The sequence below is a fragment of the Schistocerca gregaria genome, chromosome 3, assembly GCF_023897955.1.
Source record: "Schistocerca gregaria isolate iqSchGreg1 chromosome 3, iqSchGreg1.2, whole genome shotgun sequence".
NCBI classification, from domain to species: Eukaryota; Metazoa; Arthropoda; class Insecta; order Orthoptera; family Acrididae; genus Schistocerca; species Schistocerca gregaria.
Genome location: NC_064922.1, coordinates 945,510,799 through 945,531,831, shown reverse-complemented (window position 1 = coordinate 945,531,831; position 21,033 = coordinate 945,510,799). Strand labels below are relative to the sequence as shown.

At 40.6% G+C, this 21,033-nt stretch overlaps 1 protein-coding gene across 1 annotated transcript in view; it reads right to left on the bottom strand.

The window, feature by feature from the left end:
- The window catches only part of LOC126355876 (DNA cross-link repair 1A protein-like), a 60,740-nt gene extending 43,848 nt beyond the window's left edge, over positions 1–16,892 (bottom strand). The window contains exons 1-2 of the mRNA XM_050006376.1: positions 16,360–16,892; positions 11,518–12,602 (exon numbers count right to left, since the gene is read on the bottom strand). Coding sequence (XP_049862333.1) covers positions 11,518–12,602; positions 16,360–16,738 — 1,464 coding nt within the window. The 5' untranslated portion in view covers positions 16,739–16,892. The remainder of the gene's footprint in view (positions 1–11,517; positions 12,603–16,359) is intronic.
- Positions 16,893–21,033: the final 4,141 nt, after the last annotated feature.

Sequence of the window (21,033 nt, the reverse complement as noted above, 5' to 3'; positions counted from 1 at the left end):
GGAATGGTAGAACGATGGGTTCGATGACGGTTTGGATGTACCGTGCACTATTCAGTGTCCCCTCGACGATCACCAGAGGTGTACGGTCAGTGTAGGAGATCGCTCCCCACACCATGATGCCGGGTGTTGGCCCTGTGTGCCTCGGTCGTATGCAGTCCTGATTGTGGCGCTCACCTGCACGGCGCCAAACACGCATACGATCATCATTGGCACCAAGGCAGAAGCAACTCTCATCCCTGAAGACGACACGTCTCCATTCGTCCCTCCATTCACGCCTGTCGCGACACCACTGGAGGCGGGCTGCGCGATGTTAGGGCGTGAGCGGAAGACGGCCTAACGGTGTGCGGGACCGTAGCCCAGCTTCATGGAGATGGTTGCGAATGGTCCTCGCCGATACCCCAGGAGCAACAGTGTCCCTAATTTGCTGGGAAGTGGCGGTGCGGTCCCCTACAGCACTGCGTAGGTTCCTACGTTCTTGGCGTGCATCCGTGCGTCGCTGTGGTCCGGTCCCAGGTCGACGGGCACATGCACCTTCCGCCGACCACTGGCGACAACATCGATGTACTGTGGAGACCTCACGCCCCACGTGTTGAGCAATTCGGCGGTACGTCCACCCGGCCTCCCGCATGCCCACTATACGCCCTCGCTCAAAGTCCATCAACTGCACATATGGTTCACTTCCACGCTGTCGCGGCATGCTACCAGTGTTAAAGACTGCGATGGAGCTCCGTACGCCACGGCAAACTGACTGACACTGACGGCGGTGGTGCACAAATGCTGCGCAGCTAGCGCCATTCGACGGCCAACACCGCGGTTCCTGGTGTGTCCGCTGTGCCGTGCGTGAGATCATTGCTTGTACAGCCCTCTCGCAGTGTCCGGAGCAAGTATAGTGGGTCTGACACAACGGTGTCAATGTGTTCTTTTTTCCATTTCCAGGAGTGTATGATGTTTGTTAGGTGTTCTTTCGTCATTTGGGGAAAAATAAAGATAGCAATGAACTTCCTTTGGTGCATAAATTTTTAATCTATTCACTTCTCATATCATCTAAAACTGTTGGTTTATGGTTCTTTCACCTTCTCAATGACTATATCATCAAGTTCTTGCATGGCAATTCCAACTGTGGGGCTGAATGTCTTGATACCTATTTGTCATTCCATTATGTTATATGAGACGCACATTATTTTTCATTTAAGCAAGACCTGATGAGCAATAGCATGAGGAGATAGGTTGATTTCCCAGGACCTATACTGAAGACGTTAGTCTACCTTTACAATATTCTCTACGCATTTCAACTGGTTTAAGACATGCTGAACATGATACAGGTTCAAACGATACGATTTTGTTTATCTGTTGTTTACCATTTCAGCTACATCTCTCTGAACAGAGGGTTTAGCTGAAACACTGAACAGTCTATGCACATCATCAGATTACACCCAGAAACATAATTTACATTCCACCCATATGCTGTGGGTCTATTATCTGAAACTACTGCTTATCTTCACCACAGGAAGCTCTCAATCTACTACAGCCAAAACTGTGCTGTCTACTTACTTAACAAATTGTTAAGTGGCTTTCAGTATTTGATAAAAATTCAAAATTCACACTTTTTTTGGGAATAATGTTGGCTAAAGCAGAAAAATGCTGGTATTACTAAGTGTGTAATCAGGAATTTCATAAGCTTTTTACCTTCAGCTCTAAAATGTAGTAATAAAGGTTATGAGAAGGCTTACGATGCAGACAGTTCCTTAAAATATCCTTGCTGACTTTTGGTCTGACAATTTAAAAAAATGTAAAAATACATGAAAATAAAAGTCCTCCAGTGAGCTTTGAACCCAGAGCAAAAACAGCCATTGCTTCAGACAGTGATCACATTACCACTACACTGGCGAGCCAATGCTGTGGTCCATTCTCTGTCATTGTCATAGTTTAGCTAACAAAGATACTCTGTGATATAAAATATGTAAGTGGTTTTATTTTCTCTGTGGAATAACCTTTCTGGATTCAAAACCATAAATCTGACAACCCAACGTCACACCTTACCTGAAAATCACTCAGATTATTTCAAGCAACTGACAAGAAAATATCAAGTGAATTTAGCAGGATAAATTTATGGCATTCCTGGAAGTAAATTGATGGTCATAAAATAACCAAATACATTATGCAATGGTGCCAATTTTACTAGTCACAGGAATAATATTTTTATAGACCAAATGGTTTTCCTGTGGGGGCTCAGCAGTGCAGTATGTAGCGCCAAAATATCAACAGTATTAGCCAATGGCTTCTACTCTCATTTTTGTAACTAGTCTTAGGGGATAGAGTGCAGATACTAATAACACTCTGATGGGAAGCTGAAAATCCTAAATTAATAGCTGTCACAGTTATTACTGTTTTTCTTGAATGAGATTTTCACTCTGCAGCAGAGTGTGCACTGAAATGAAACTTCCTGGCAGATTAATAACTCCGCAATATCCTTTCTTTCAGTAGTGCTAGTTCTGCAAGGTTCGCGGGAGAGCTTCTGTAAAGTTTGGAAGGTAGGAGGTGAGGTACTGGTAGAAGTATAGCTGTGAGGACGGGGTGTGAGTCGTGCTTCGGTAGCTCAGATAGTGCAGCACTTGCCCGCGAAAGGCAAAGGTCCCGAGTTCGAGTCTCGGTCGGGCACACAATTTTAATCTGCCAGGAAGTTTCACTGTTTTTCTTTCTTAAGCATACTGCAAAGTGAAAAGCTCATTCATCAGGTATGATTCCTTTTTTGGATTGTTTCTGGTTAAGTTTAACACATTTTTGATCTTTATAGACTTAAAGAAGATATTCCTTGAGAACACTGTCATTGGCATAACCCCAAAATGGAGGGGCACAAATGAAAAGACAAAAACAGAACACTGATTGCAAAAGGCAAACATCCACAAAGAAATTAAATAAGTTACAAGTAACATAAAGCTTCAAATCAGTAAGCTAACTGGGCAAAGAAACAAAGCACAGTATTTGCAAATACAAGAAAAGTGTGCTCCAAAGACATACAGAAATTAAAGCAGAGCATGTAAAGGGGAACACAATGCCCTGTCAGCACAGTCTTTAATATGTAATTCAAAAGTAAAGCTGTCACTCAGTCTATAATCATCAGAAGAATGCAAATTAACTTCTACCCATGTAATTACAAAACAATCATTGCTGACACCATGTTCATAAAAGCGAAAACGTTCTTGTGAATAAACTGTTCAATTTGCAGCATGGTTATGAGAAAAAAAGAAAGAGAAATAGTAATAAGGGGCTTATCTCGTTGAGTGTGAGTCATATTGCAAAGTAATGCCTCACAGTCAGTGTTGTTTTTTCTTTAGTTATTACCTAATGGTTTGATGTTAACTTCTCTACTAGGTCATCACAATGCTGACATGGGAATCATCGAGGCACAATTATTAGAGCAGATAGCTACGTTATGTAGAAGTTTGCAAAATTAGGTACCACTCATTGTTTGATCTAAACCCTTGTAGCATTCCAAAACAGTAAAGTCTATCAACTACTGCATCAATACTTCGATGGTATTAAGTTTACAAATGCCTTACAGTATGATGCTTTCAACCTAACACGTGCAGCTATTGTCACCTACTGCAAAACGGTTGAAGAAAAGTTGTAGACCTAATAATATATTTTTAAAACATATTTAAAAGAAATTTGTTTCAATTAAAAAGATAACTTAAAGGGAAACTAACTCATATTTAATCATCTCAGGTTTGACACTTCTGTATCACCAAGTAATCTTCACCAGCTCTCACTGACAGAAAATGGGTTGCGAGAATAAATAAAGAAAATGCTCTATCTTGTCTAGAATCTCCCATTATTTCTGACTTTAACCATGTGTCTTCACATGGACTCCACGAGGAGTCAAACATAATTGCTAGAAGAGACAACTAGCTCACATGCTTCAAGAACACAATCTCAAAGGGAATCAGATGTAGCTCATTGGTTTTGTGGCCAGTTATCTGACAGTTTTCGTGCTACCTCATCTCAAATGTTCGCCACTGGATTCATATCAGCAGCCTTTGGCAGCCAGTCGATGATGCTGAAGCCCTTGTTGGATAGTTGCTGCTGAATGAATGCAGAACTACACTCACAAGAGAGATCTTTTCTCCATTCCAGATGCCGTGTGTGTGTATGTGGAAAGGGGGGAGGGGAGAGGGGGCGCGTGTTCTGTCCTCATCATAGATACACAAATTGCCGGAGTGGCATAAAGTAATATGGCTTGCACCAAACAGCCAAACATCCCAAACGGGATCTCTCGGTCAATAATACTAAACAAAAAATCATTTTTTCCTACAGTGTATAGCATTCACACTGAAAGAAGCATCACATTCTTCACTACAAGGGTGTACTGCCCACTATCAAGAGTTCCATCATTCTTCATGATTTCTTGTCCCTCCCAAACTTTAAATCACTCTTGGGGCATTGGAAAACCTTCTCATCAGCTTTTGATGTTGCATTGAGGAAGAGATCCACAAATGCCAGCTGGTATAAAATACTTTTCTCTCAGAGTTCCTGTTACACAGAAGATCTTTGTGTGTGCAGTGCATTTTCCCTCAGCCTTTGGCTAACTCTGTCACTGTACTTGAGGAAGTTGCTCTCTTGCTGTAACTCCTTCATATTTAGGAAGGGGAACAGTCGGCTCTTACACACAGGCTCTCAGTCCTGGTGTGTTTTCAGTCTCTTCCTGCCTGAGGAAGAACTCTGTTGACACTGTCTGTTTCAAAATAATTCCTCCATTAACTCTTTGCAAAGGTAGGTGGCACACCATATCTCCTCCCAACTACTCTAGCTGAAAACCCACTATCTTCAACCAGAGCAATGACTCTGTTATGAAATGAATGCTCTCAGTGAGTAACTGCAACTGACGGCCAGAGACATGATTTCTGGTTGCCATTCTTATGCCGATGCTTGGGGAAGAAGCAACGTTTATACCTACATCAAAAGGAGTGGTAGTTGTGTCAGACTAAGGAAGATCTAATCAAAAATTCTTGCTGCTTTAGGTCTGCCCTTAAGCCAAGCTTGTGGAGGCTAAGTGGGCCACGGCACTACGACATTTTTTCAAATACCACCTGTGAAACTGATGATTTTGCCTTGAGTTTGTGCTAGTTCATGTGTGTCTGTGTGTGTCACAGAATAAAAAAATTGTAAACTAGTTCTTAAGAAACTTGCTTGAATTTTTAACAAATAACTGTACAGTTGCTAAATGCCAGTTATAAGGATCTACAGCAGGCATGTGTCCAAGGTAAGTTTCTTTAAGAATTATATGTCTAAATAAGGGGAAAAGGTCTGTTTGGCCTACCCCCTGTTGTACATAGAACTAAGGCAGTAAGATGGAGATCGTTGGTTCAAATATACAAGGCATAGCGATTTTCGTACAGTGCAGTGATACTGCCACTTAATTGCTGTTGTGTGGATCCAGGATACATAAAAATTAATAAGTGTGCTAGATACGGGACATGCACAAATGGCATACTGCAGGTGCTTGGTGAATCATGTGTGGCTGCAGGCAGACACACACTGGAGGACAGGCTGTGTCATTGAAGAAAACTGCTTTAACATCTTCAACATCATCAGCATGACAAGAGGCTGATTCATTGATCGATTGATAGATTGAGAGGGATATGGGATAAAATGGCGAGGTCATCAGTCCCGCAATTTCAAAGTGAATTGCCGAAGAATGAGGGTCTGCTAAAAGTGGACGGATCCAGTCAGGGAAGTCAAATTATAAAATAATGAACATTAAAAACACACAGCAAAAGCATAAAAGGTGAAACAAAATCGACAAAGAGGAAAAAAAGGGGGGTGGGGGGTGGTCATGGGCCACAGACCGAGAAGACTGCAAAAGGAGTCCGAATCGCAATCACCCCACCCACGCTCCAAAACTAAAGGAGAACCTTATATCTGGAAATAAAAAACCACTTTCACGGAGGAAACTGAGGACCAGGTCAACCATCCGTGGATCGAATGCTAATCTTAAAGTTAAGGATTCGGAAAGACCATACTTAACATGAAGGGCCGAAAGAAGGGGACATTCCACCAATATGTGAGATATCAGTTTGGCTCCACAACCACACTGTGGGGGTGGGTCGTTACGTAGGAACAAACAATGGGCGAGAAAGGTACGACCAATGCGTAAATGGCATAAAACCGTGGACTCCTTCCCAGAGGAGCAGAAAGAAGAACGTCAAACTGCAGTAGACTCCTTGTTTGTGCTGAGTTTATTACTGAGTTTGTTACTATGAGCAGTAGCAGTCCAGATGGCATTCCACTGTTGGGCAAAGAGAGATTTGATGTAGATCTGCAGCTGGAATCGTGAAAGTAAATGGGGCGTAAGTGTCTGCTTCTCTAGCCAAAGGGTCAGACAATTCATTCCCTGGGATGCCCACATGACTTGAGACCCAGAGAAAGATGACTGAATAGGCGGCACGCTGAAGGGCTGACAGGAGGTCATGGATAGCAGATCCCAGCATTAAGTGGTGCTCGAAGCCAGTAGGAGATGTGAAAGCATATCCCACCTTATCAATAGTCTTAGAACTATCAGTGTAAAGGATGGTGGCACCCTGGAACTCTGCAAGGACAGCACATATAAGACACCGGTAAACTACAAACCACAGGAGCAACAGAGACCTTCGCACCCTAGAATAGATCAGTTCTAATCTGTGGTTTAGGCACCATCCAACTTGCAGGGCGGGAGGGGGGGGGGGGGATGAGGAAAGACACCGGATGCAGTCCAGTGAGTGGAGATGGAGACCCTGACAGAGGTAAGTGAGATGCATGCCAACTGGCAATGCCACCCACGGGTGGGTGTTAGGAGGGAGACATCCCTCATTCGGGAAGAACACAGGGCACACACGATCGTCAGGGAACTGGCGAATGGCGATTGCGTAAGGGACGAGGAGTGGGCTCCATTGTATGTGTAGAGGGGGAATCCCGACTTCTGTGAGGAGACTATCGACATGACTGGTGTGGAAGGCACCAACAGCCAGACGCATCCTACAATGACGGACAAGGTCAAGGAGTTTAAAAGCGGAAAGAGTTGCTGAGCTATAAACCTGACTACCGTAATCTAGTCTAGACGAGACCAGAGCATGGTACAGAAGGAGAAGAGTGGAATGGTCTGCACCCCAAGATGTGCAGGCCAGGAGGCAGAGAACATTAAGCTTCTGCATACATGTGGTATTTAGGTGGCGAATGTGGGGCAGCCATGTCAGCTTGTTATCAAAAATAAGGCCCAAGAAACAGGACTGTGCTACAACATCGAGAAGCTGGTTGCCTAAATAAAGTTCTGGGTCAGGTTGTACTGTGGGTCGACAACAAAATTGCATAACCCGCATTTTGCAGGGAGAAAACTGGAAGCCGTGGGTGGTGGCTCACGCAGAGGCCCGTCGGATAGCACCTTGGAGCTGGCACTCAGCAGACGCTACCGAGTGGGAGCCGCAACAGATGCAAAAATCGTCAGCATACAACGCCGGGTTAACCAGAGGCCCAATAGAGGTTGCAAGGCCATTGATGGCAATGAGGAAGAGTGTGACACTCAGCATAGTACCCTGTGGGATACCATTCTCCAGAACCTGAGGGACGCTAAGTGAAGTGCCAACTCAAACCCGGAAGAGCTGGTAAGATAAAAACTCGTGGATAAAAATTGGAAGGGGCCACAGAACCCATTCATGGAGGGTAACGAAAGCCATGTCATATGCCTTATGAGGTCAAAGAAGACTGCGACGAGGTGCCACCGGTGAGTAAAAGCCCGTCGGATGGCTGAGTCCAATCAGGGTAAATGGTCAGTTGGAGATCGCCCTGCCCAGAAGCCACACTGAAACACGGACAAAAGGCCCCGAGATTTGAGTAACCAACATAATCTGAAGTTGACCATCCTTCTGAGCAGTTTACAAAGTACAATCGTAAGGCAAATGGGGCGGTAGATGTCGCGAGATGTTGAGTTTTTCCCAGGCTTAAAGTTGGGGCAACTCTACTGTCTCGCCGTTGTGACGGAAAAGCGCCCATGAGCCAAATGTGGTTGAAGACCCTAAGGAACTGTGGCCTTTGGGAACGTCCAAGTGTTGGACCATCTGTTTGTGGATGGAATCCGGCCTTGAGGCTGTGTCTCGTGCAGAGCTACGAGCCTGCACCAATTCCCATTCAGCGAAAGGTGCATTATAGGACTCAACACGGTGCGGTATGAAACAGAGGGGAGGTCTTTTCAACTCTGCGTTTCTGCCGGAGAAAGGTAGTAGAGTAGGAAGAGGACGACGATGCCATCACAAAAGTGTGTCGCGAGATGTTCTGCAAGGAATGATTGATCAGTGCACAAAGCACCTTGGAGGTTCAGACCCTGAACAGTTGACTGTTGCTGGTGGCCCAGAAGGCTAGGGAACTTTGACCAAACTTGCGATGAAGAGGCATACATTCCCAGGGAGAAAACATAGCGCTCCCAGCGTTCCTCTTTTCCTCCACTTAATAAGGTAATGAGCCTTATCACGGAGACACTTAAAAGTGAGGAGGGTGGTTTGTGACGGGTGTCACTTAAATTGCTGCAGCGCCCATTGGTGGTCCTGGTCAGTAACTGCAACATCCTCGGTCCACCACAGTAGTGGCCGATGATTAGGGGGGCCCTGTGGATAGGGGGACAGCAGAGCCAGCAGCAATGAAGAATAGTGGCAGAGATGCCTTGCACGACTACATCAATGGAAACTTCCAATACTAGTTTTTGTTCTGGTTTTGAGTTATGGTCTTTTTGATTGTTAAGGATTTTGTGTGCTTGTTTTTTGCATTAACATTTGTTCTGGTATGTCTTCATTATTAGGAATGATGTATACTTAGTTTGTTTCCACTCAAAACTCTCTAATTCCCGCAGTTGTCCCGTAAGTTTGATGTTACTTCTGCAAACAAATATTTTTCATATTATCCTTGTCTGTAATGAGTGATCTTCACCATATTGTGTAAGTTTCGTGGTGTCCACCATCTTGATGACATCAGGCATCAAGGCCATCGGGTGGTACCACATTCTTCAGTTCAGCCAATGGTCAACAAGCACATAAAAAACATCGTTCAAAGTTTAATGGCAATCTTTGATTTCAGTCATACTCATGTTCATGTTGATTGTTCAACTATATAATGTGAGTGATTTACCTTCATTCCACCCACAGCTTGCCAATATTATTAGGTTGATGCGTAAGTTCATAGTGTTTTTTGCTTTGCATGGTGGTATTCCAGTTGCTATGAGCTTATTTATCAACTGTCACTTTTATTTGTAGTTCACAGTTGATGTTTGAGTTTACATATTGTCATTTTGTCATTTGGGATGTGAGTAGAGCGACAGATGCTAGAAAATGAAGAGCCAAGTGGAGAAACCAGAATATTTCCGACATATTCTTCTGTTTGAGTTCAACAGTGGAGTGACAGCAGCGGAAGCAGCCAGAAATGTTTTGCCTTGTATTGAGATAATGCCGGTGGACACAGCATGGCAAGAAAGTGTTTTTCTCATTTTAAGGTGGGTCGTTCTGACATCAGTTACTCTCCACGTTCACGAAGACCTTCGCAGTTTGATGACGTTCATTTAAATGCACTAATCCACAATGATCTGCGTCACCGTACCCAAGAACTGGTAAATGTAATGAATTGCAATCATTCCAATATTGTACAAATTTTCATGCAACGGAGAAGGTTCAAAAATCGGGTATAAGGGTATCACATGCTCTAAGCCAAAATCACAAAAGTCAGCAGGTGGCCATATGTAAATCTCTGCTAGTTCGTTATCAATTGGCTCATGAGCAACACTGGCCATTCCTACCCTGTATCATTATTGGTGACAAGAAATGGTGTCTTTATGCTAACATGACAAAAAGAAAGGAACGGTTGAGCCCCAACAAATCAGCAACTTCCCCTACATAGAACTGCACTCATCCACAATGGAAATGGGAATGAGCTTATGGCATCGTTGGCCGGGAGGCCCCACTCGGGGAAGTTCGGCCGCCAAGTGCAAGTCTTATTTCATTCGACACCACACTGGGCGACTTGTGTGCCAGTGATAAGGATGAAATGATGATGAGGACAACACAACACCCAGTCCACGAGCAGACAAAATCTCCAACCTGGCCAGGAATCGAACCCATTCCCGCTTGCATTGGAGACAAGCACATTACCACCCAGCTAAGCAGGCGGACACACATCCTCAAAAGATGTAGTCAAGCATCTGATGGAACGGGGATCGTGTGGTGTACTACGAATTGCCTCCCCGAGGTGTAACTATCACTGCTGACATTTACTGTAATCAGCTGAGACGTCTTGCAGATGGAATCCAAGAACAATGACCAGGAAGGCTGCACTAAGTGATGCTACTCCACAATAACGCCCTCTCACACTCTGCTAGATTGACAAAAAAACACTATACGGGAGCTGGGTTGGGAAATCATTCCGTACCCAACTTATTCACCTGATTTTTAGGCCTCAGACTTTTTCTTTTTCTGCTCTTTGTCTAACAACCTTCAAGGAACTTCTTTTCCAGATGAAAATCTGATCCTAATATGGCTTGACAAGTTCTTCACCTCAAAACCATGTGATTTCTGCAATAATGGAATTGGAAAGTTACCCCAATATTGGCAGACTGTTGTAAATAGTGAAGGAGAATATATTATTTATGACTAAAGTCTCTATTATGTGTTACCTGTTGTGTTTATTAAACTTAGGGAAAAACACAACAAACTTATCCACCAACCTAATATATTAAACACATAAATGGTATAAATAAAATAGAAAGTAACTTCCAAATGACTTCCCTGTCTCTCAAATTCTGTAGCTTCAGATAGTGGTCACATTGATTATTTCTCAGCCTAATAACAATATACTTTTGTAACTAATAGCATGACACTTTGTTGTATCAGTTTCCTAACCAGTTATTTGGTAAGTTGTGACCTGCAATTTAATCATCCATCTTTCAAAATTTAGGAAGTTTTAACATATCCTTAATCTTTGATGAGCAAGTGAATCAACACACTTAACAAATAAGGGAATTGCTGTTGACTTTACAGGACTGTAGCTGCTGGCATGATGCACAACAGTCTAGTGAATTTCATTAAGACAGTGGTATTTTGTTTTAGCAAATACTGTTTTTCACTTTCTTTTGTTTCCTTATACTACATATTGTCACTTGTCACATTTTTAATTACTTCCCAATAATATACTTTATATCACAAATGAGCTGGATTGCAGCAAAAGTGAAACTTGACTTAACTCGAATAAATTCCATAAGGGTGGATGGTGTAGTACTGTTTATGTACACAGTTCAATTAACTAGAGATATCAGTGTTTCATAATGAGCAAAGAATAGTCACAAAAAGCATAAAAACACAGTAATACAACAAACTAACACATAATTAAGTTACCGCACACACAGTTTTATGGCAATGCGCATCTGTTACATGCCCACACACTCTATTTTAGTTTTCCGATCAATCTAAAAATAACAAAACTTAGATTTGTTTGTCAAAAATGTTGTCTTACCTCATCAAGTAAAGTTCCAGGGACAGTATCAATGCCGAGACCTTGCCACCCAGTTTTGTTGTAAGTAAGATGAACTTTGACAGGACTTACTAGGGACTTCTTTGGTGAATTAATCTCCATTTCTACAGAAGGTACTTCAGAAGTGATCTCATGGACACAATTGCATGGAATAGTCTTAGACTTAACTGGACTTTTAACATTGGTGGTATCAGCACTGTCACATTTGCCTTTAAATTTAATGCTACCTTTAAACTGAAGACTTTTCTGAACAAAAATTTCTGTTTTATCAGTTATTGCAGAACTACCACTGTCTTCATCACAGCTCAGGCCCACTGTATTTGATTTCAGACTATTGGAACTGTCGCAAGTTGAAATTTCTTTTTCAGTATCCACCAATGCAGCTTCCACTGACTGATGATCTTCCAGATTACCTGAAAACTGATTGTCCTTACCACCACTCAAGTTTCTCAAGATGTTACTAGGCTTTTTAACTTTGAATGGGTTTTTGGAAAGTTGTTCAACAGGTGAAGAAACTTTGAGAATTGAAACAGATTTGGACGATTCATCAGAACCCGAAAAAACATCTGTTCTGCTAGTTGTTCGGTCATTATGGTGTATAAATCGTTCTGAGGGCACTTTAGTAGAACTATTTCCTTCAAAATGCTTGGACGAGATACTTTTTGTATGATTTGTTTTGTTAAAATCTGCTACTGATTCACTAGTATCGACATTGCCATTATCAACATCAGCTTCAAAATATGTTGACTGTGATGAAGAAGAAACTGATACTTCTTTCCTCCCATCTGAAGCAGCATTTACACAGGCAGCTCGATAAGTTGTTTGCTCAATACAGCCTCCTTCATCTCCCTCATCCGAAAATAAATCTAAAGAACTCTCAGTACTGGTCTCTGATATTATCCTCTTACTGGCCGACAACTGACTTCTGCCCACATCGCACAAATCATCTTTCGATAGGCGACGATTGTAGTCAATGACTGTTGCTCGAATTTCTGCCAATAATTTGTGGGAAAAGTCTTTAAAGTGAAAAATGCTTGTTTCACTACACTCCTTTCCTTGGGGACATTCTGAAAAAGAGTAAAACAAAGGGATGGTATCAACAGGTTGATACATTACGACTTGACTAACTGAAAACAAACAAACAAAAAAGTTTAAAGTTAATATAGTGACTGAAATTTCACAATATTGATATCAATTTTTGCCATTAAGTATTTTGGAACAACAAACAAGTATGAAATGGATATTCACATTAAGCAAAGGAACAATTGGCAATCATTCATCTGTTCAATATAAACAAAATAAATCCAAAACTCTGAAATTTATTTTATTATTAGGTAATACATTCAGAAAGCTTGGGTCCAAGCTAAAAGGACACCCAAGGATTTAGACAAAACTACAGAGTCTTAAAAATCCTGTGCCTTCAATTTCTTCTGTAATGGTGAAAATGTACACATAGAATATGTCCATAAGAAAAAACTGAACATACCAGATGAGAGTCTCTAGATGCTCCCTTGGGATCTCCTGAACTATCCATATTCAAATAGCGAATACTGTTAACTGGAAATGAATCAGAAATTTGAGTATTTCATCCAAGCGATGGAGCAACTTGAGGGGTATGTATCTAGCATTTCAAGATAAAATGACCACTAGATCTGGGTGAAGAACAATCTAACAAATTTCAACAAGCTACTTTGTACGCTTTGTCTAACAGCGACATGCACACTCACTCACTCAGTCCTCGTGCTGTGCAATCATTGTATGAGTGTTTACCTTGGTGGTAGTTGGTAAGGTGGATAATGGTGTTAGGAAGCGAAGGGCAAGGGTAAAGATGGGACAATGACTATTAGTAGGTAGAGGACAATGTAGCAAATCATCACTAGAAAAAAAGGGACCACTGTGATGCAGGAAAATGAAAACTGTTCATGGAGGTACAGAGGTGGTATAATTCAGGAGACCATCAAGAAAAGAGCAAAAAGTGCGAGGGAGTCAAATGCTCCTAAACAATGAAACCAAAGTGGGAATGGAGAGAGGTATCAAACATGTGTATGAATGTGTGTGTGGTGGTGAGGTTTGGTAAATACGGAAGCCTCCGATCCCGCCCATATGTTTTGACCCATGACGTCACAAATATGGCGGAAACGACCATAAACCACAATTCCTATATGGTGCATATAAAGTCGGTACATACACATTATGAGGACGAAAATACATCACAAAACAAACACACACACACACACTTTCCACAAAAAGCTTAATGACACTAACGGGACAAGCGCGGGAAATGGGGTGTTTTTGGGTGGGGGGCAAAATAAATATAAACAAACTTAGACAACCACCCCCATACAAAACCACACAAAACGACGAAAAAAACCGACATCACAAAACTCCCAAATACCACTAAACACAATATCATCTGGAATCGGACACTTCCCTTGAGCTATATAGCTCAACAGCAGCTCCCAATCCCATAAATTAGGATCAAACACTTCCCGTGGCCTATATAGCTAAAAAACATCTCCCGATACCAATATCAACATACACAGCCATACATTGGGATCGAACACTTCCCTTGACCTGCGCACTGTTAATTTTGTCCGTCATATCCATTCCTGAACAAAAGCAACAACCGATTAATTTTACTAAAATTACCACATGCTGTACAGTGAACAACACTAAATTAACCTCCACACAAAATCATTAACTCACTGAAACAAATTCCATTACAAACACTGCCAACACTCAAACAATTCTGGATAATGAGCAAAAGCAAACTGAGCCCATTACACCACACAAACAAAAACCCTGAACATACCACCAGAGAGCACAACAAACCACAACAGGACATCTACAAACATGCCACACTCACAAACCAAACTCTGCGCCGTCAATACGTCACACACGACAACACCCATACGTCACGGGTCCAAACCTACGCGTGGGATCGAACGCTTCTGTCGACTCGAGGTTTCGTTGGTTTGGGGGGGGGGGAGATAAGAAGAGGGACTACAAGGAGTTTTATCCCATCGTTCATCTCACACACACTGCTTACTTCCCTCTGGCCCCCCACCTTTCCATTTTAGTAAATTTTCAAGTATAAGGAGCCTGACCCAAACACATATCTCAAAAATATCTTTCTACCCTGGTCCTCAACAACTCTTCCAATTTATCTCCATGATCAATTAAACACTACTCCTGCTGTGTCGAGACTGAGCATTCTCTTACACTGTTTTCCATCTCTCTTCTCCAGATATAGTCATATACACACATATGATTTATGTTTCTCTTGTATTAAATTTACTAATTCTATAACATCATACAATGATCCTCAGATAAATAAACTATGTTAGTAACACTAACAACAATCAAGCATGCATCTTCAGTGGTTTCATTACATTTGGTCTGCTGGTACACAACCAGTCATGAAGTGGACAATAAGTCAGACACTGACTACAGCAAAAGCTTCAGAACATTTTATGTCACAGTTAGCACAGCTATGTCACTGAAAGACCCGTGGACCTATGTGCTAGGCATCACCCAGTATATTTTAAATTTGGTTCCTTTCCGGCTTAAGATAATATCAAATCTAACAAACAAACTACAGCCCTAAAAATGCACAAGGATCCAAAGGTTGTTGACTAAAGTATATCAGGTTCATCAATAATTTCAAATATCTGCTTTAAAGATTATGGGCTTGTGACAATCTTTTGTTGAAGATGATAGCCCTATCACTATATTTTTGTTACTGAAAGCAATCTTCTTCCAGCCGATATTAACTGTGAGAGGCAATATATGTAGCTTAACGTTTATAATAGGTCTCCAAGGAAGACTACTATCTCGAAAACAGCAATTAGTTGGAATATTTACGAGTTGGTAATAAGATTTCAAAATGATGGAGCACAGCAATCAGTCGTCTTTTACTTTCATGAAATGAAATGAGCACATTGAATTCTTGGCCGGCAGTTCCCATCCAGGGAAGTTCGGCCACCAAATGCCAGTCTTATTTCAATCAATGCCACATTGGGCAACTTGTGTGCCGGTGATGAAGATAAAATGGTGAGGACAACACAACACCCAGTCCATGAGCAGAGAAAATCTCCAACCCGGCCGGGGATCGAAACCAGGTCTGCTGCATGGGAGGCAAGCATGTACCATACAGCTAAACAGGTTCACGATATTATTAAGCAAATCTAGATTTCGGCTAGTGACTAGTCATTATCAATGCACTATTTCAAAGTATCAATGCATGTTCTAGTACATGAGTCCCCTATTGCTCCGACATCTGTCACAGTTTGCTCAAGACTACATTCTTAGAGATGCAGTAGTCTTGAAACAAACTGTGACAGAAGCCTGAACAACAGGAGCATGACGTACTAGGACATGCACTAATACTATGAAATAGTTTTCTAAAGACACATCAGAGTCGTTGAGTGCATCTACATTCCTAATGGACGCTAACTTGATTGTAATAATCTTTTCAGTTATCTGCCATTGCATTTGAGAGATATGAAATATGTGGCGTAACTATGCAAGAATTATTATTGTAAATGATAATTCAAAACATCTGTTTCTGTAAAACGTGTACCATTAGCGACAATTTGTGGCAGAAAAAAAGCCTTCTGGAACAACAATTTTCCATTTTATTTTGAGACTGTATCTGTATTAATGTTAAATGTTTGATACATTCTTCTTCACATTTTTTAATCCCAAGGATTCCGCAATATTTGTAAGATAAATTATCTTGAACAGTGAAAACACTGATTGCCACTCTTATAAGAAATACGTTTCTCGATCTTATTACATTTAGAGGGCAATCGTATATCTTACCTCTGAGATCATCCCAAACCACTGAGCATGTACTAACATGAACTTCAGGCAAAATATTTAGTGACGTCAAAGGCATCTGGCACAGTGGACAAAACTGCTGCTCGTCATCCGGAGTCTCTCTCTTTTGTGCACGGTTCTTTTTACAGCCCTTCTGCAAGTTTTTGTCTACTTTCTTAGCACAATCGGAAAACTTCGCATTTGCAGTGTCAAGACTACTCTGAGAAGCTTTCAGTTGCCTGCGAACTTTCTGCTGTGAAAAAGAAAGCTTGGTCCTTGTTACATCCTTACGAATTGGGCTCGATTGCAACTGAGACGTCCTCGCAAATGAAACAAAATCTTCAGATAAATCGTCACTCATTGATGTAAACAAAATCTTCATTTGGGAAGTCACAAATTATGAAACGACTTCGTCGCATAAGTATATACACCCCACAATATAAATATTTTCAGTACCACACTAGTGCCGCAACCCGCTTCATGTTTTGTTTTGAACACAGCACATGCGATGGGCGATACATTGCAATTAATCGATTAATCGTTATTATTCTCATAATCGATTATGGATAAACCAAATCACAGACGCGGCACTTCGCCTCTATTTCGTTGCCTACAGTGCCCCAAGCGGCCGGCAGGTTGAACTGTGAGTTCGGAGCGATCGTGAAAGCGAATAGTGATTGTTTATTTTGATTTACACAATGGTTTTTACCATCGGGAGCGTTTGTAGCGCAATAAATTGCAGCAACAACACAGCTGTCTTTTTTAGGTTTCCTAAGTATCCTGGGAGGTATATACCATATTGTTACTAAACTGTATCGTCAGAATTCACTTGCAAACTATATGTGTATAAATGATAAATGTTTCGTTTTAGGAGCAGAAAATGGTTAGTTAATAGCAGACGAGAAGACCTTATGCAGAAATACCCAGTTTACCTGTATAATAACATTAGGTTTTGTTCGCTACATTTCGAACAAAACCAGTTCATGAACGCAGACAATAACAAACTCGTTTGGAATGCAGTACCCACACTGTCTGACATTCCAAATAAGCCCCCTCAACTGGCGACGGAGAAGGAGAAACTGCCGCAAAGATTCGACAGTCAGTCTAAAGCTGTAAAACAGTCCTGTGACACAGAAGCAGCCAGTTCGACTCTCCATGTATCAGTGCCAGATTCGTGTGAATCATCAACACAGGCCTGCTTTGATGATGAAGTGGTTAAATTTAATGCAGCTGTTCGTGTCTTACAAAAGGGTGCGAAGTGTCAGAATGTGCAGAAGCGAAACTATTACGGGACAAAGAAAGTGCCTACAGACAGATTGTTTGAAAATTATTAAAATATTTGGTTTTTCGTGAAATGTAATCACCTCATTATAATGTTTTCAGCATATGTCTCCCACTATTTGGCAGTTGCTTGTCCCACTTAGAATAATATAAAGATGAAGGTCGTACTTGTGGCAACAGGCGACAATGACAAACACAGTAAGCCTACAGAACGATAAACGAGCTGTCGATCGCTTTTGCATGTAGAGGTACATGTCTGTGCTTCTTACATGTGAATCTGCGTGTTTATATTCTTTTGATATCAACGTGGTAAGCTGCAATTCTGTCCAATGTCACAAGTGTTTCTTCACGAATGTGTTGTCGCTTGCCACTCTATTCATGGTTTTTGTCTATACTTGCGCATATTTTAGAATCATTTTTGGAAACGTATATGCCTTCTGATACTACACAAACTCTTGGAGGCAAGAAAATAACTCGAATAATTCGGAAATGACGTAGGAAATGGGTGTAAACAAACATTATACTTACGACGCGTCTGACGTTCACCTTACCTGCCGCTTGGAGGGCTACTGTAGTTCCATCTGTCAAACGGCAACAACTTTTACAGCAGTGAGTGTCGCGACTGTCATGTTAGACTGTGACCAAATCATACTGAATTGAATTTAATCTAATTGAACTGAATGAATGAATTAAATTGAATTGAATGAATGTTTACGGTCGTTTAGCTATCACAGCAATTGACAAAGTCAAGTTACATATATACAAGTTATACAGCATATATACATGGGCTCAAGATCACTATCTCACTATTGGTTTGCCATAAAATACAATATTTAAAATGAAATAAAAATAAAACATTGTATCATAAATTACACAGTTAAATAAATTATGCTGCACTCTCCAAAACGGTACCACTATGATATATTACAGTCAAAAAATTCCTGAAGTAAGTAGAAAGGATTTGCAGCTAACCAATTGAATAATTTGTCATTAATTAAATCAAATGGAGCTTCTACCCATTCTAGTGGCAGTTTGTTAAACATATTCATACCCAGTGACTTGGATAATCTGTAGCAGGTATGTCAAGATGGCTACTATTTCTTTGAGAGTGTACATCTCTTCTATGCTAGTATTCTGGTAAGTTTTGATTTAATTTACTATTGGTCCTGTAGATTATACAATTTGTACAGCAAAGCACATCATGATATAGGACAGGTCAACTTGAAACATTATGTTAAGATGGTATATGACGAGAGATGACAGTAGTGGCACATAACTCACATAGCAGAATACATATAGGATATATAGACAAAACATTAAAAGAAGGTGTGTGAATGAGAGATGACGGTGGTGCATACTGAACATAGCAGAATACATATAAGAGGTACAGACAGAATATGAGTAACAAACAATAATTAAATTATCTTACTAAGTGGAAATATTTACAAGTGAATATACAGCTTATTGCAAGTAATTACAATATTGTGGTACATAGTTCACATAGCAGAATACATATATGAGATACAGACTCAATATAGATAAGATACAATAATTAAATTATCTTACTAAGTAGAAACATTTTCAACTTAATAAACAAGTTATTGCAAGTAATTAAAATTTTGTTTCAAGAAATTCATGTATGGAATAGAAACAGGGATTTAGTAGCAATTCCTTGAATTTAATTCTCTTTATTTTTAGGTTTTTGCTTGTTTTTATGTCTTTTGGGAGCTGGTTGTATATTTTAATGCCCATACATTTAACCCCATTCGCATATAATTTTGTGTTGTGGGCTATAATTCGTACCTGTGTTTTGTTTCTAGTGTCATGGGTGTGGCGGTCTGCATTTCTGTGAAGGGCGTCGTGTGCTGTACTGTAAAACAAGCTAGTTTCAGTATATAGAGGCATGACAGTGGCAAGATTTTTAGCTGTTGAAATAGTGATTTACAGTGTTCAGTTCTTTTTTTTTACATTTCATTATTCTTACTACTTGTTTTTGTAACTTGAAAATGCTGATAGAGCTCTTTCCCCAGAAGATTACGCCATAGACAGACACAAACAGGGCATGGTACACTAGCTTCAAGGTATCTACACTGGCTGTGGCTTTTAATGATCATAATAGATAGCAGGTTTTACTAAGCATTTGTGACAATGCCTCAATATTGTCCTGTCTGTTCGTAATGTCATATTTGCCGATTACTATAACTGTATTGAAGGGGGTTACATTTTATCTAGTATGGAAGTTCATACTTACAGTTTTTTGAGTATTTATGAGTAGTCTATTTTCTTCAAACCACGTTTGTAAATATCAAGTAGTTTCATTAATTGCATCTTGCAATGTGTCACCTCTACTAGTTATCAAAATATTTGTGTCGTCTGCATACAGAAAGGAGCTGGCAATTGGTATGTATTCTGGGAGATCATTTATGAAGAATATGAAAAGAACAGGGCCAAGGACAGATCCCTGAGGGACGCCATTTGTTGTATGTAGTATATCTGACCTGCAGTGCCTGAATGTCTCTGATTTTCTCATTTCTGCATATTGCTTTCTTTGAATAAGGTAGCTATGGAACCAATTGTGGGCTACAACTCTAATTCCATACTTATGGAGTTTCATAAGCAGCAGCTTATGGTCGACCATATCAAAGGCCTTGGACTGATAAAGAGATAAACCGACAGCAGGTTGTTTATGGTCAATGAAACTTGAGCACTTTTCTATAAATGCATACAGAGCATGTGTGGTGGACCATTTTTCTGAAATACGTATTGGGGAGATGTGATTATGTTGTTAGAATTTAAACATATTTCTAATCTAGTTAACATATGGAATTCAAATATTTTTGAGAAGGCAGTATAGCAATTGGCATATAGTTTGTCATGTCCGTTTTCTCTCCCTTCTTGTAGAGAGGTATAATTTTAGCAAGTTTCATGCGGTTTGGAAATGTTCCCTCTAGAAATGAGGTATTTATGATATTTGACAGGTGTCCACTGATGTAATTTGAACACTTATGAAGTAAGAAGCAGGATATCAGATCATGCCCAGCAGAATAAATTTTTTGATACTTTTTTAATAATATCTTCAATTTCATACAGTGTTGTAGGAGATAGGAAAAACGAGTTCAGAGGAGTATTATTTTTGAGAGAAGAGTGTGCAGTGTTTGGAGAGTTAGTCAGGAGATTTGCGAGAGGAGAGTGAACAGTATTTGAAGAGTTGGTTAGGAGATTTGTAGAAATTTCTGAAATGGCAATTGCTCTTAGAATGCAGTAGGACAGTGTAAATATACATGTTCATAACAGTTAATATTTTTATGTTGATAAACAGTGGACCAGTTTATCACTGTTTGTGATAATTCGAATTACTTTCATCTTAAGTACCAAAACGTCCTGAAGGTGTGAGCT